This window comes from Dendrobates tinctorius, unplaced genomic scaffold, assembly GCF_039654945.1.
Source record: "Dendrobates tinctorius isolate UK_male_01 unplaced genomic scaffold, ASM3965494v1 ptg000016l, whole genome shotgun sequence".
Classification (NCBI taxonomy): domain Eukaryota; kingdom Metazoa; phylum Chordata; class Amphibia; order Anura; family Dendrobatidae; genus Dendrobates; species Dendrobates tinctorius.
Window position 1 is genome coordinate 21,392,068 of NW_027361684.1, and position 16,590 is coordinate 21,408,657.

The 16,590-nt window shown below is 50.8% G+C and overlaps 1 protein-coding gene across 3 annotated transcripts in view; it reads right to left on the reverse strand.

Annotated features, from left to right (window-relative positions):
* PIMREG (PICALM interacting mitotic regulator) overlaps window positions 1–16,590 on the reverse strand; it is a 59,995-nt gene that overhangs the window by 29,240 nt on the left and 14,165 nt on the right. For all 3 annotated transcript variants that reach the window (XR_012228896.1, XM_073565569.1, XM_073565570.1), the window contains exon 2: window positions 4,083–4,376. Coding sequence is in view for 2 of the 3 variants with exons in the window: in XM_073565569.1 (XP_073421670.1) it covers window positions 4,083–4,376 (294 nt within the window). In the remaining variant the exon portion in view is untranslated. The remainder of the gene's footprint in view (window positions 1–4,082; window positions 4,377–16,590) is intronic.

Consider the following 16,590-nt stretch of genomic DNA (forward strand, 5'->3'; position numbering starts at 1 on the left):
CGGGGGGAGACTGCTATACCAAAGGGAAGTGCGACATATTGAAAATGCTGTAACGACCCCTGTAAATGAACTGCCACTCTAAGGAAACGCTGATGAGACGCATAAATGGGTATATGGTAATAAGCGTCTTTTAAAACCAACACCACCATAAAACAATTTTCAAACAGTAATTTTATTGTGGAACTGATCGTTTCCATTTTGAAAGGTCGAATAACCAGGTATCTGCTGAGTGCCTTAAGATTGATTATGGTCCTGTAAGAATTATCTGGTTTACGGACCAAAAATAGGGGGGGGAGTAAAAGCCTTCGCCCTTCTCCGCCTCTGGTATTTTTATCAGTACTACTTTCTGACATAGGTCAACAACTTCGGTCTCTAGGGAAGTCTGTTCCGCCAGGGAAGACCTGAGCGGGGTGACCCTAAAACTGTTCTGGGGGACACAGGCAAATTCTAGCTTTAGACCTGAGGCTACCAACCCCAGGATCCAGTTACTGTTTGAGATCCGCGACCAGGCTTGGCAGAAGGCCGATAGTCTACCTCCCACCGGGGCCTCTCGTCATTGGGGAGGTTTCTTGGTCTCACGGGATGCTTCCTGGCGTCCACCTCCAAACATAAACCCGGTACCTTTTTTCTTTTTATCTTCCCATCTGCCCCGGTCCCTGGAAGACCTCCTCCGAAAAAATCTCTTCCTAGCAAAGGGACGTCTATAGGAAGGGGTGGGCAGGGAAGGGAATTTCTTTTTATCGTCGCCAGCCTTCTCCAGGAGTTCATCTAGGACTGGTCCGAAGATATTCCCCCTCACACGGGATGGAGCAAAGCCGGGATCTGGCCTGGATATCCCCGGGGCCAGCATTTCAGCCATATAGCCCGTCGGGCTGCATTTGATAAGCCCTGCGGCCTTGGCCGCCATTCTTGCGGAATCTGCCGAAGCGTCGGCTAAAAAGGCTGCCGCATCCTGGATGGTAGGTAGGGTTTTCAAGATAGATTCCCTCGAGGCTCTGTCCTCTAACTGTGCTTCCAGCTGGTCCAGCCAGACCATCATAGATATGGATGCAGGTAGCTGCTACTGCCGGTCTCAGGGCGCCAGCTGACATTTCCCATGTGCCTTTCAAGTAGGAGTCCGCCTTTTTATCCAGCGGATCCTTTAAAGAGACCATGTCATCAAAGGGGATAGCGGATTTTTTGGACGCCTTAGTCACGGCTGCATCCAATTTCGGGGCTTTGTCCCATTTATTTACCACAGGGTCTTCAAAGGGATATCGCCGTTTAAAAGCTGGTGGTAGGGAGCCTTTCCTTTCTGGTTTCCTCCATTCCCTATTAATCAAATTTTGGACCTTGCCATTTAACGGGAACGACTTGCGTTTCCTGGGGTCTAAACCCCCGAACATTAGGTCCTGTGCTGACCGTTCTGGTTTTGTGTCCGCTACCCCCATGGTAGCCCTGACTGCCTTGACTAGTTTGTCCACTTGTTCCAGACCTAGGCAGAAACAACTGGCGTCTTCCTCTGAAGAGGACGCAGACGTGGAGGTGGAGGGCTCTGAGGAGTCTTCATTTCCTCTAGGGTCAGCTGAAGAGCCTGACCCTGAGAAACTTGCTCTCTTTCTCTTCCTAGACGACTCCCCCTGGGGTACGGATTTTAGGGCTTTAACCTCCATCCTGATAATTTCCCTTAGACTTGTAGCGAAGTCAGGGGTTTCTTCCGCCACCGTCTGCATGACTGGCACAGCCTTTTAGAGCAGGCATCCGGCAAGGGGCATTTGCAAAGGGCGCATTCCCTGTTTTTTGCCTTGTCAGCGCATTTGTTCCCCTATAGGAGGAAAACATAAGGGGAACACTGCATCAGGGCACATTCACGAAGATCTCTTACCCTGAGCAGAAGGCGCAGGGGGGGGGGGCAAGCTGGATCCTTCGGCCTGGAGTAACTTCTATGGCCGGATGATCCAGTTCGTTTTTTCTTTTGCTGGGAGCTGGTTTGGGACCTCTCTGAGATACGTTCCTGCTCTCGGTCCAGCTGGGCCACGGGAGCTTCCGGCTCGTCCATTCCTGCACCTGAGCTGAAGCCGCTCTGCAGTGCTTCTGTGCCCTTTTCTTCCCCCCGGCATTCCGGGTTCACAGGTGTCATGGTCAGGGGCTGATTCTCGCCCCCCCTTCTCCCCGACGTCCATGGGTACTTCCCACCCCGTGCGCCGCCCCCCCACCCCTGCCGCTCTGTCGGCGCCCGCGCCGCTGCGCCCGGCGATGCACGGGGAGAAAAAGCCGGCATCCGACTTCCGGTCCGGCGCCACTGGCCCCGCCCCCGCGACACTTCCGGTCTGAGCGAACGCGCGGGGACACGCAGGCCACCAGCGCCATGGTGGCGCCCGACCACGCACAGCGCCTCCCCGCACACCACCGAGGCACAGCAGCACGCACCCGACCGCGGCCTGGACGAAGGGAGACCGCACCAGCAGGACCAAGGACCGGGGGGAGGATCCATACTTACCCGCCGGCGCAGGAGACGAGCATCCACCGGACCCCGCTCCCACCTGCCCCACACACTGACGGGCCACCGTGGCGCTTCCAGGGGACTCCGCACTGCCCAAGGTAGGAGAGCCCCCCCCCCCCGCTACCCGAGTCGGACAGCCGGCCTGGGGATTCCTTCATCCATGATGGCATAATCTGTAGGGAATACTGTCCTCCAGGAACAGGAAACCAACTGATGCGTGGGAGAGGTGCCGCCCTTATGTATCTGTAGGATTTCCTGTTCCTGGAGGGCGGATCCCCTCTCTCAGGTGGTGCGGTCATGGACGACCGAATAAAATGGGAATTGGGATGTTTGGCTTAAAGATTCCACAGTCCTGTCCTCAGATTTTGGAGTGAAGGACAAACCTCCACTGTAACTCATCTCTATAGCAGGAAGTATCCTGCTAATGAGACCTTGCATTTTTATGTTCATGTCCTTTTTGAATCATTCTGGTTATTTATCCACGTTTGGCTGATAGTTCTGATCAGACAATGACTTGCATGATATCCACTTGTCACTATGCAGACAGCCCATTTCTAACTGCTGAGGGATATCAAACAAACATGTGCACTGAATAAGTTTTTTGCAATAATTTTTGGTTTGTTTTGTTTGGGGTATTTTTTCAATTTTAAATATCTTCAAATAAGAGTATAATTTTAGGGGATTTTTTTCTTAACCCATTCTGATTGTTCCTCTACTGACATTGAGTGTCAGTCTGTTTTAAACCTTCTAACAACCTCATGGGGTATTTGCCTTCCTCTGGGTCAATCAACATGTAAGGTCACAGATTGAAGTCCATTGAGTTCAGTCTACATATAACCTTAAAAACTACGAACCTAACAAAATAAAAAGACATTGGAGACTGATGCTGATGTAAGGTACACATATGGAAAATATTCTTAACTTTTTGTGTGTGATATGACAATTTGGTTTAAATTGTAAAAGTATTTAAAGTTTGAAATTTTTGATTTTTCAAAATTTTCATCAAATTTCAGGTATTTGTACAAATAAATGCAAAACATTGCCTTAAAATTACTAATGTCATAAAGTACAATGTGTCAAAAAAGGTCAATGGGATATGCTGCAAGATTCCAAAGCTGTTACCACATAAAGTGAGAGATTTGGAAAGTTCTCCTCAGTCAAAGGGTTAAGGGCCTGTCACACTAAGCGATATCGCTAGCAATATCGCTATAACGTCACCGATTTTGTAATGTAGCAGCGATATTGCTACCGATATCGCTACATGTGATAGTTGCCTCCGACCGGCTCCCCCGCTGGCTATCGCTGATCGCGCGAGAACATCCTGGACCGTTTCTCGTCGTCAGCTTCCTGCTTGGCTTCCTGTGGCGCCGACGAGCGATGCGTGGACGCGGGCGGGAGGACGTCAGGATCGCCTCGTCTGACAGGTAGGTAACGACCCCCGACCGCTGTTATGTCGCTGGTGAGATCTGCCTGTTTGGCAGCTCACTAGCGACCACTTAGCGATGCACCAGTGATCCTGACCACGTCATATCGCTGGTCGGGATCGCTGGTGCATCGCTAAGTGTGACAGTACCTTTAGAAAACTTCCTACAATATTTACCTTTGACATGGCTTCAAACATGTTCATAGCTGTAACTGTCATGGACTGTAGGGGGCGCTGCTTCTCCTTCACTCCCACTCTGCTCCAGTCAGGGACAGCATTTATGTTGATTTCCACCGGCTTTAGCGGCATCCTCTTCCGCAGGGACATGCGCACTGTGTTAAGAGAGCTGGACGACGGCCTTTTTCTGAACTTGTCAGGCTGAGGACTGTCCTGTTCATCAATGTTTTCCAATACATCGTGATTCCTCCAACCAACACTTTGAAAGATCGAAGACATCTTCTTGGATAGACACTGGAAAACATAGTGAATAAAATAAAGGTGAAAGTCTCATGGGCAGGAAACTATTAGCATTTTACTTGTATGCCTGAGTGAGATGAATTGTCTCGCCCAGCTAGTGATGGGGATTGATCAATATCCACATTTACATTACAGACAGCTGTTTATGGTGCTCAGATCAGTCAACAGACCCAAGCTTATGGACTACTACATTTATGCTGGACAATATATGACCGAGAGTGACCATTTACCATACCTTTAGGCAGGTTAGCAGATTTGCTACAAAAGTTAAATTAAACCATATACATTAAATTGATCTCCCTGATGAGACTGGTGTATTTACATTGAAAATCCATGTCAGAATGCCTGCATAATTCGGATATTAATAGGACTCCAGCTAAAGAGTGAGAGCTCATAAGTCCACATGTTCAGTCTCCTTTTGGACAACCATTCTTTTGCAAACTGCTCCAGGTCTCTCATATTTGAGTGGTGCCATCGCCCAACAAGAATTTTAAAGGGTATGTCCACAACTAGGACAACCCCGTATTGATCTAAAAGTTTGGCCTAGATGAACTAAAGCTTATACTGCCCTCCCGTGCCGGCACTAATACAGTGGTGTTGACACTCATGGTCCCACGGTTCTTGTGACACGTGAGCCCGGCGCCCCATCAGCGCTGGCATCACTGTCCCCACCTTTTGTTGAATTGCATATGAAGAGGAAGTCCAGACTGCAGCTCATCCCCGTCTTCCTCTTCTTGTTCAATTTGCCAGGGACTGTGACGACAGCGCCGAATGGTTCACGTGTCACAAAACCACAGTCCCGGGGAGACCGAGTGCTGACACGGAAGAGGAGTGTAAGCTTTTTCATTTTATTGGGGTCAAGTGTGTGATATGACAAGGAATTTTCCAACTTTTTCAAGATTTCTGCACAGGTGTTCAATGGGATTTAGATCCAAACTCATTGTTGTCCACTTCAGAACTCTCCAGTGGTTTGATTTGAGCTTGATGTACATTTTGGGTCATTGTTCTGCTGGAAGACCTAGGACGCAAACCCAGCTTTCTTACACTTGGCACTATATTGTGACCCAAAATACTTTTGGCAATCTTCAGATTTCATGATGCCTTGCACACAGTCAAAACACCCAGAGAGAGACGCAGCAAAACAACCCCAAGATAGGGACTCTCTGACCTTTCCCAGCGCCTGTGCACTGCAGTACTTTACTCTGCTCTCAACAGGGCAGATAAGTGCGCCTGCGCAGGAGCACAATGCCGGGGAAGCTATGAAGCAAGCAGGAGGGAGGCAGCACAAGAAGATGAGAGGCGCTGGTCCAATACCTGTGACACCCATCGGACTGGACCGCCCCGCAGGCGAGTATAATAAAACATTTTTCTTCTCTTGCAGGTCGGATTGGGGGCTTATCTACAGCATTATAGATAAGCCCTGAAAGCCTGTGGCTGTAACTCAAATGATGACAGGTTCCCTTTAAAGGGAATCGGTCACCCTATTTTAGCTCTATCAGATGCCGGCACTGCCATCAGGGGCTTATCTACAACATTCTGTAATGATGTAGATAAGCCCCCCCCCCCCCCCCCAGATGTAACCTGAAAGATAAGAAAAACAAGTTAGATTATGATTATGTAGAAAAGATAAGAAAGGATGGCATTCTCCGTTCTATCGTGGAAATTCTTTATTGGTTAGAAGGCATTGGCCCGGGAGGAATGTACAGAGGGTGGACAACGGCCGTTTCACGCACTTGCGCTTCAACGGGTCCTGAGACTGGAATGCAGGCAAGTGAGAATTAAGGCATACACACGTGAACACACCTCCTGGCTTCAGACTCACACTCCCACAGTAGTGTGAAACAGGTGAACAAATTAATCAAGAAAAGCAAATTAAAAACAAAGATTAAAAATCTATCAAGACAAGACATGTAAATACAAAACAGAACAGAAGGGGAAGCCAGTTTTGGGAAGGAGATTAGGGTTCAACCGTCTATGGGAGGGTGTAAATCCACCTACATGCCACCAATTTCCCCAGGTAATATAATGGATGTCTTTGAGTCACAAGTAGAGTTGAGCGATACCAGCCGATACTTGAAAATATCGGATCGGAATGGATCGGCCGATCTTAAAAAAAAATATCGGTATCGCCGATTCCGATACCGGGAACCAATGCAAGTCAATGGGGCCAAAATATCGGAATTAAAAAAAACCCTTTCTTTCCTTGTAGTTTAATTCTACATGAAGAAAAACAACTAAGAATAATGTAGAATGTATTGTGGGAGGTGGAGGAGACATTAAAGCCATAGAGTTTTAGCCCAATCAAAAGGAATAGCAGGAATTAAACTTTTTTTTTAAAGACGTTAGGAGTTACAAAGATATTGACTATGTTAGCCTCATTTATATTTTGCCAGACATGTATGTCTTCTTCTTCTTCTTTCTTATTCTTCTTCCCTTTTTTACCTTCTTCTTCTTCTTCTTATTCCTTTTTTTACATTCTTCTTCTTCTTATTCCTTTTTTTACATTCTTCTTCTTCCTTTTTTTACATTCTTCTACTTCCTTTTTTTACATTCTTCTTCTTATTCCTTTTTTTACATTCTTCTTCTTATTCCTTTTTTTACATTCTTCTTCTTCCTTTTTTTTACATTCTTCTTCTTCTTCCTTTTCTTACATTCTTCTTCTTCCTTTTTTTACATTCTTCTTCTTCTTCTTCCTTTTCTTACATTCTTCATATTCTTCTTATTCAACAATTATTATTCTACATATTCAACTTCTTCATCTTCTTCCTATTCTTCTTCATCATATTCTTGTTTGTGTCAGGCATTCCTGTAGTTGTTATCTAGAAAAGTTAGAAGTTTACACCTTCCGTTCTGCCTGTCACAAAAGATTTACAACAGGATTTGTCCGCGTTCAGTTTGGCCTGCAGCAGCAGGCCTTTTCCAGGGGCACCACGAGGAGGAACGGACTCACCCCCATACACTGCTTAGTCTTCTTCTGCTTATAAATAAGATAATATCATTTGCTCAGAGTATTAGTCTTATGCTTAATGTTCTTCTGCTTTGTTTTTTTTATGCTTCTTTGTCTTCTCTCTCTTGTTGTTCTGCATCTTGGTGGTTGTCTTCCTGTTCTTTGTCCTCTTGAACCAGCTGACGGTACTGGCACCCGGAGGGGCAGCAGAAGGAACAAGAGCCAATGGCACTACCGAGGACCAGCTGACGGTGCTGGAACCCGGTTACTAAGCAGGAGGTACCTGTGCTACAAAGCACTACCAAGGACCAGCAGACGTTGCCGGAACTCGGATACCGAGATGGAGGCACCTAGGCCAAAGGCTCTGACGAGAACCAGCTGACGGTGCTGGAACCCGGAGGGGTAGCATAAGCTGCAAGAGCAAATGTAAATAGCGAGGACCAGCTGACAGTGCTGGCACCCGGAGGGGCAGCAGAAGGAATAAGAGCCAATGGCACAACCGAGGACCAGCTGACGGTGCTGGAACCCGGTTACTAAGCAGGAGGTACCTGTGCTACAAAGCACTACCAAGGACCAGCAGACGTTGCCGAAACTCGGATACCGAGATGGAGGCACCTAGGCCAAAGGCTCTGACGAGAACCAGCTGACGGTGCTGGAACCCGGAGGGGTAGCATAAGCTGCAAGAGCAAATGGAAATAGCGAGGACCAGCTGACAGTGCTGGCACCCGGAGGGGCAGCAGAAGGAATAAGAGCCAATGGCACAACCGAGGACCAGCTGACGGTGCTGGAACCCGGTTACTAAGCAGGAGGTACCTGTGCTACAAAGCACTACCAAGGACCAGCAGACGTTGCCGGAACTCGGATACCGAGATGGAGGCACCTAGGCCAAAGGCTCTGACGAGAACCAGCTGACGGTGCTGGAACCCGGAGGGGTATCAGAAGTTACCCCTGAAAAGCAAAGTTGGCATGCGGCAAGCTGGCCGCAGTTACCGAATCACACAGTCCTACAGGGGGTGCTTGTCCTACTGGCACTATGGAACAAGCCTTTCTTACCAGAACCCGCAGTCCACATAGGAAGCACCTAAACTGCTGGCACCCTAGCCTCGGCTAACCCAACCGCAACACGACATGGCAACTTGGGGTGGCAAACTGACATTGACACTTCCCGGAAACAGCAGGCAGGGCTGGAACCAAGCTGGGCAGGAGGGAGTACCCGTGCCAAAGTCAGTTATGAGCAGCAACTGGCGATGTTGGAGCCCAGGACAAGCACTTAGCAGGCTGAGGCCTGATGTGCTGTCAATTGGGAGGCAGCAGGACAGATTGCCATCAAAACAGCAGGGGAACAGCTGACGTTACTGAACCCCACAAACACAGGAGCTAGTGTTTTACTCTGTGAAGACGGCACTTCCGAGCAACAACTGGCTGTGTTGAAGCCCAGGGACAAGCACGGAGCAGGCTGAGGCTGCATTGAAGAAATTTTAAGATCGGTTGTAGACTACTAATTTTAACCAAGCTCCACTTAGGCCTGTGGCTTCACTGATTTTCGTATTTCCCCTGTCCTCCAACCCCGCCAGTTACAGCTCCGAAGTGGCGTCTGCACAATCCACACTTGTTCCTGTGTTACAGGTGTTCAGTCCGGTCAGTTAATCCCCTGATGTGTGTCCGGCAATGTCGCCTGCTCTGTACACATTCCCATTATGGAATCAGGGGATTAACTGACCGGACTGAACACCTGTAACACAGGAACAAGTGTGGATTGTGCAGACGCCACTTCGGAGCTGTAACTGGCAGGGTTGGAGGACAGGGGAAATACGAGAGACAGTGGAGCCACAGGCCTAATTGGAGCACGGTTAAAAATCAGTAGTGGTACGACTGTGTAGGCAGCAGGAGACTTTGCCATCTACACAGCAGGGGATCAGCTGACGTTACTGAACCCCACTGAGACACGGGAGCAAGTGTCTCTTTCCGTGTGGGCGGCACTTCCGAACTACAACTGGCTGTGTTGAAGCCCAGGAAATTGGAGGGTGTAGGCAGAGGTCTACTGTATTTTGAATGAGGTGACAGCAGGAGAGACTGCCATCCACACAGCAGGGGATCAGCTGACGTTACTGAACCCCACTGAGACACGGGAGCAAGTATCTCTTTCCGTGTGGACGGCACTTCCGAACTACAACTGGCTGTGTTGAAGCCCACGAAATAGGAGGGTGTAGGCAGAGGCCTACTGTATTTTGAATGAGGTGACAGCAGGAGAGACTGCCATCCACACAGCAGGGGATCAGCTGACGTTACTGAACCCCACTGAGACACGGGAGCAAGTGTCTCTTTCCGTGTGGACGGCACTTCCGAACTACAACTGGCTGTGTTGAAGCCCAGGAAATAGGAGGGTGTAGGCAGAGGCCTACTGTATTTTGAATGAGGTGACAGCAGGAGAGACTGCCATCCACACAGCAGGGGATCAGCTGACGTTACTGAACCCCACTGAGACACGGGAGCAAGTGTCTCTTTCCGTGTGGACGGCACTTCCGAACTACAACTGGCTGTGTTGAAGCCCAGGAAATTGGAGGGTGTAGGCAGAGGCCTACTGTATTTTGAATGAGGTGACAGCAGGAGAGACTGCCATCCACACAGCAGGGGATCAGCTGACGTTACTGAACCCCACTGAGACACGGGAGCAAGTGTCTCTTTCTGTGTGGACGGCACTTCCGAACTACAACTTGCTGTGTTGAAGCCCAGGAAATAGGAGGGTGTAGGCAGAGGCCTACTGTATTTTGAATGAGGTGACAGCAGGAGAGACTGCCATCCACACAGCAGGGGATCAGCTGACGTTACTGAACCCCACTGAGACACGGGAGCAAGTGTCTCTTTCCGTGTGGACGGCACTTCCGAACTACAACTGGCTGTGTTGAAGCCCAGGAAATAGGAGGGTGTAGGCAGAGGCCTACTGTATTTTGAATGAGGTGACAGCAGGAGAGACTGCCATCCACACAGCAGGGGATCAGCTGACGTTACTGAACCCCACTGAGACACGGGAGCAAGTGTCTCTTTCCGTGTGGACGGCACTTCCGAACTACAACTGGCTGTGTTGAAGCCCAGGAAATAGGAGGGTGTAGGCAGAGGCCTACTGTATTTTGAATGAGGTGACAGCAGGAGAGACTGCCATCCACACAGCAGGGGATCAGCTGACGTTACTGAACCCCACTGAGACACGGGAGCAAGTGTCTCTTTCCGTGTGGACGGCACTTCCGAACTACAACTGGCTGTGTTGAAGCCCAGGAAATTGGAGGGTGTAGGCAGAGGCCTACTGTATTTTGAATGAGGTGACAGCAGGAGAGACTGCCATCCACACAGCAGGGGATCAGCTGACGTTACTGAACCCCACTGAGACACGGGAGCAAGTGTCTCTTTCTGTGTGGACGGCACTTCCGAACTACAACTGGCTGTGTTGAAGCCCAGGAAATAGGAGGGTGTAGGCAGAGGCCTACTGTATTTTGAATGAGGTGACAGCAGGAGAGACTGCCATCCACACAGCAGGGGATCAGCTGACGTTACTGAACCCCACTGAGACACGGGAGCAAGTGTCTCTTTCCGTGTGGACGGCACTTCCGAACTACAACTGGCTGTGTTGAAGCCCAGGAAATAGGAGGGTGTAGGCAGAGGCCTACTGTATTTTGAATGAGGTGACAGCAGGAGAGACTGCCATCCACACAGCAGGGGATCAGCTGACGTTACTGAACCCCACTGAGACACGGGAGCAAGTGTCTCTTTCCGTGTGGACGGCACTTCCGAACTACAACTGGCTGTGTTGAAGCCCAGGAAATAGGAGGGTGTAGGCAGAGGCCTACTGTATTTTGAATGAGGTGACAGCAGGAGAGACTGCCATCCACACAGCAGGGGATCAGCTGACGTTACTGAACCCCACTGAGACACGGGAGCAAGTGTCTCTTTCCGTGTGGACGGCACTTCCGAACTACAACTGGCTGTGTTGAAGTCCAGGAAATAGGAGGGTGTAGGCAGAGGCCTACTGTATTTTGAATGAGGTGACAGCAGGAGAGACTGCCATCCACACAGCAGGGGATCAGCTGACGTTACTGAACCCCACTGAGACACGGGACCAAGTGTCTCTTTCCGTGTGGACGGCACTTCCGAACTACAACTGGCTGTGTTGAAGCCCAGGAAATAGGAGGGTGTAGGCAGAGGCCTACTGTATTTTGAATGAGGTGACAGCAGGAGAGACTGCCATCCACACAGCAGGGGATCAGCTGACGTTACTGAACCCCACTGAGACACGGGAGCAAGTGTCTCTTTCCGTGTGGACGGCACTTCCGAACTACAACTGGCTGTGTTGAAGCCCAGGAAATTGGAGGGTGTAGGCAGAGGCCTACTGTATTTTGAATGAGGTGACAGCAGGAGAGACTGCCATCCACACAGCAGGGGATCAGCTGACGTTACTGAACCCCACTGAGACACGGGAGCAAGTGTCTCTTTCCGTGTGGACGGCACTTCCGAACTACAACTGGCTGTGTTGAAGCCCAGGAAATAGGAGGGTGTAGGCAGAGGCCTACTGTATTTTGAATGAGGTGACAGCAGGAGAGACTGCCATCCACACAGCAGGGGATCAGCTGACGTTACTGAACCCCACTGAGACACGGGAGCAAGTGTCTCTTTCTGTGTGGACGGCACTTCCGAACTACAACTGGCTGTGTTGAAGCCCAGGAAATAGGAGGGTGTAGGCAGAGGCCTACTGTATTTTGAATGAGGTGACAGCAGGAGAGACTGCCATCCACACAGCAGGGGATCAGCTGACGTTACTGAATCCCACTGAGACACGGGAGCAAGTGTCTCTTTCCGTGTGGACGGCACTTCCGAACTACAACTGGCTGTGTTGAAGCCCAGGAAATTGGAGGGTGTAGGCAGAGGCCTACTGTATTTTGAATGAGGTGACAGCAGGAGAGACTGCCATCCACACAGCAGGGGATCAGCTGACGTTACTGAACCCCACTGAGACACGGGAGCAAGTATCTCTTTCCGTGTGGACGGCACTTCCGAACTACAACTGGCTGTGTTGAAGCCCAGGAAATAGGAGGGTGTAGGCAGAGGCCTACTGTATTTTGAATGAGGTGACAGCAGGAGAGACTGCCATCCACACAGCAGGGGATCAGCTGACGTTACTGAACCCCACTGAGACACGGGAGCAAGTATCTCTTTCCGTGTGGACGGCACTTCCGAACTACAACTGGCTGTGTTGAAGCCCAGGAAATAGGAGGGTGTAGGCAGAGGCCTACTGTATTTTGAATGAGGTGACAGCAGGAGAGACTGCCATCCACACAGCAGGGGATCAGCTGACGTTACTGAACCCCACTGAGACACGGGAGCAAGTATCTCTTTCCATGTGGACGGCACTTCCGAGCTACAACTGGCTGAGTTGAAGCCCAGGAAATAGGAGGGTGTAGGCAGAGGCCTACTGTCTTTGGAATGCGGAGACAGCAGGAGAGACTGCCATCTCCACAGCAGGGGAACAGCTGGCATTGCTGAACCCCACTAACACTTGAACGAATGTGTTTGGCTCTGTGGAGACGACACTTCTGAACACCAACTGACGCTGTTGGAGCCCAGGATTAGGCGAGGAGCAGGCTGGGGCCTACTGGATTTTGAATGAGGTGACAGCAGGAGAGACTGCCATCCACACAGCAGGGGATCAGCTGACGTTACTGAACCCCACTGAGACACGGGAGCAAGTATCTCTTTCCATGTGGACGGCACTTCCGAGCTACAACTGGCTGAGTTGAAGCCCAGGAAATAGGAGGGTGTAGGCAGAGGCCTACTGTCTTTGGAATGCGGAGACAGCAGGAGAGACTGCCATCTCCACAGCAGGGGAACAGCTGGCATTGCTGAACCCCACTAACACTTGAACGAATGTGTTTGGCTCTGTGGAGACGACACTTCTGAACACCAACTGACGCTGTTGGAGCCCAGGATTAGGCGAGGAGCAGGCTGGGGCCTACTGGATTTTGAATGAGGTGACAGCAGGAGAGACTGCCATCCACACAGCAGGGGATCAGCTGACGTTACTGAACCCCACTGAGACACGGGAGCAAGTATCTCTTTCCATGTGGACGGCACTTCCGAGCTACAACTGGCTGAGTTGAAGCCCAGGAAATAGGAGGGTGTAGGCAGAGGCCTACTGTCTTTGGAATGCGGAGACAGCAGGAGAGACTGCCATCTCCACAGCAGGGGAACAGCTGGCAGTGCTGAACCCCACTAACACTTGAACGAATGTGTTTGGCTCTGTGGAGACGACACTTCTGAACACCAACTGACGCTGTTGGAGCCCAGGATTAGGCGTGGAGCAGGCTGGGGCCTACTGGATTTTGGCAGGTGAAGGCAGCAGGAGACTTGCCATCTCCACAGCAGGGGAACAGCTGGCAGTGCTGAACCCCACTAACACTTGAACGAATGTGTTTGGCTCTGTGGAGACGACACTTCTGAACACCAACTGACGCTGTTGGAGCCCAGGATTAGGCGTGGAGCAGGCTGGGGCCTACTGGATTTTGGCAGGTGAAGGCAGCAGGAGACTTGCCATCTCCACAGCAGGGGAACAGCTGGCAGTGCTGAAACCCACTAACACTCGAACGAATGTGTTTGGCTCTGTGGAGATGACACTTCTGAACACCAACTGACGCTGTTGGAGCCCAGGATTAGGCGAGGAGCAGGCTGGGGCCTACTGGATTTTGGCAGGTGAAGGCAGGAGACTTGCCATCTCCACAGCAGGGGAACAGCTGGCAGTGCTGAACCCCACTAACACTTGAACGAATGTGTTTGGCTCTGTGGAGACGACACTTCTGAACACCAACTGACGCTGTTGGAGCCCAGGATTAGGCGAGGAGCAGGCTGGGGCCTACTGGATTTTGGCAGGTGAAGGCAGCAGGAGACTTGCCATCTCCACAGCAGGGGAACAGCTGGCAGTGCTGAACCCCACTAACACTTGAACGAATGTGTTTGGCTCTGTGGAGACGACACTTCTGAACACCAACTGACGCTGTTGGAGCCCAGGATTAGGCGAGGAGCAGGCTGGGGCCTACTGGATTTTGGCAGGTGAAGGCAGCAGGAGACTTGCCATCTCCACAGCAGGGGAACAGCTGGCAGTGCTGAAACCCACTAACACTCGAACGAATGTGTTTGGCTCTGTGGAGACGACACTTCTGAACACCAACTGACGCTGTTGGAGCCCAGGATTAGGCGTGGAGCAGGCTGGGGCCTACTGGATTTTGGCAGGTGAAGGCAGCAGGAGACTTGCCATCTCCACAGCAGGGGAACAGCTGGCAGTGCTGAACCCCACTAACACTTGAACGAATGTGTTTGGCTCTGTGGAGACGACACTTCTGAACACCAACTGACGCTGTTGGAGCCCAGGATTAGGCGAGGAGCAGGCTGGGGCCTACTGGATTTTGGCAGGTGAAGGCAGCAGGAGACTTGCCATCTCCACAGCAGGGGAACAGCTGGCAGTGCTGAAACCCACTAACACTCGAACGAATGTGTTTGGCTCTGTGGAGACGACACTTCTGAACACCAACTGACACTGTTGGAGCCCAGGATTACGCATGCCGCATGCAGAGGCCAATGGGCAGCGGTTTTTATGGAGGTTGTGGACTACTACTGATTCTAACCATGCTCCACTTAGGCCTCTGGCTCCACTGTCTCTACTATTTACCCTGGCCTCCAACCCCGCCAGCTACATCTCTGAAGTGGCGTCAGCACAATCTACACTTGTTCCTGTGTTACTGGTGCTCAGTCCCGTCAGTTGATCCCCTGATGTTTGTCCAGCAAGTTCGCCAGCTCTGTCCTCATTCCCACTACTGGTTATGGGAATGTGGACAGAGCAGGAGACCTTGCCGGACACACATCAGGGGATAAACTGATGGGACTGAGCCACAGGAACACAGGAACAAGTGTAGATTGTGCTGACGCCACTTCAGAGATGTAGATGGCGGGGTTGGAGGTCAGGGGAAATAGTAGAGACAGTGGAGCCAGAGACCTAAGTTGGGCACGGTTAAAAATCAGTAGTGGTTTGAATGTTGATGGAGCTGGTGACTTTGCCGTCCACACAGCAGGGGATCAGCTGGCATTACTGAACCCCACTAACACAGGAGCTAGTGTGTTTCTCTGTGCAGACGACACATCTGAGCGACAACTGGCTGTGTTGAAGCACAGGGATTATAGTTCAGGTGGTAGAAAAATGAACACACCAGCAGACCTGGATACAGTTGCCAACCACTAATTTAGTCTGTAAGAGGAATGGCAAAGTCTTTTGAGATCCAGGCCTTGTTCATTTTCAGAAAAGTCAGCCGGTCAACATTATCGGAAGATAGTCGCGTGCGACGGTCTGTTAGTACACCACCTGCGGCACTAAAGACACGTTCCGATAATACACTGGCAGCAGGGCAAGCCAGCACCTCCAATGCATACTGGCTAAGCTCTGGCCATGTATCCAGCTTAGAGACCCAAAACTTGAAGGGGGAAGAGCCATCTGGGAGTACAGCGACAGGGCAAGACATGTAGTCTGACACCATCTGACGGAAGCGTTGCCTCCTGCTGACTCGAGGCGTCGCTGATGGTGTAGACAATTGTGGTGGACACACAAAACTTTGCCACATTTGGGCCATAGTGGTCTTGCCTTGTGCTGCGGCGCTGCCTCTGCTCCCTCTTTGTGCAGAGTTTCCTCCACTGCCTCGACGCACAGAGCTGCTTTTTAAAGCAATAGCAACAATGCTGTCGGGTGGAATGGAAAACATTATGGACTGCACCAGTGACTCTTCGTACTCCCGCATTTTACGCTCCCGGTTCAACGTTGGTATGAGCCTTTGTACGCTGTCCCGGTAGCGAGGATCTAGGAGGGTGTACACCCAATAATCAGCCGAGACGAGAATGTGGGCGATGCGGCGGTCGTTTCTCAGGCACTGCAGCATGAAATCAACCATGTGCTGCAGACTCCCAACTGCCAAAGAACCGCTGTCCCCTGTTTGAGGCGTGACCTCGGCCTGCTCTGCATCACCCCACCCTCGCTGTACATACTGAGTAGAGGTTTGTGTACCTCCCTCCTCTGGAGAGATGTCTTCCTCCTCCATCGACTCCTCCTCACAAAGTGTCCCCTGCCTAGGCCTTTGTGAGGAAACACGTAGCGCAGACTGTCCAGAAGCAGATGGCATTTGGGACTCCTCATCCTCCACCTCTTCCGAAACCTCATCCCTTAGTGCTTGCAGTGTT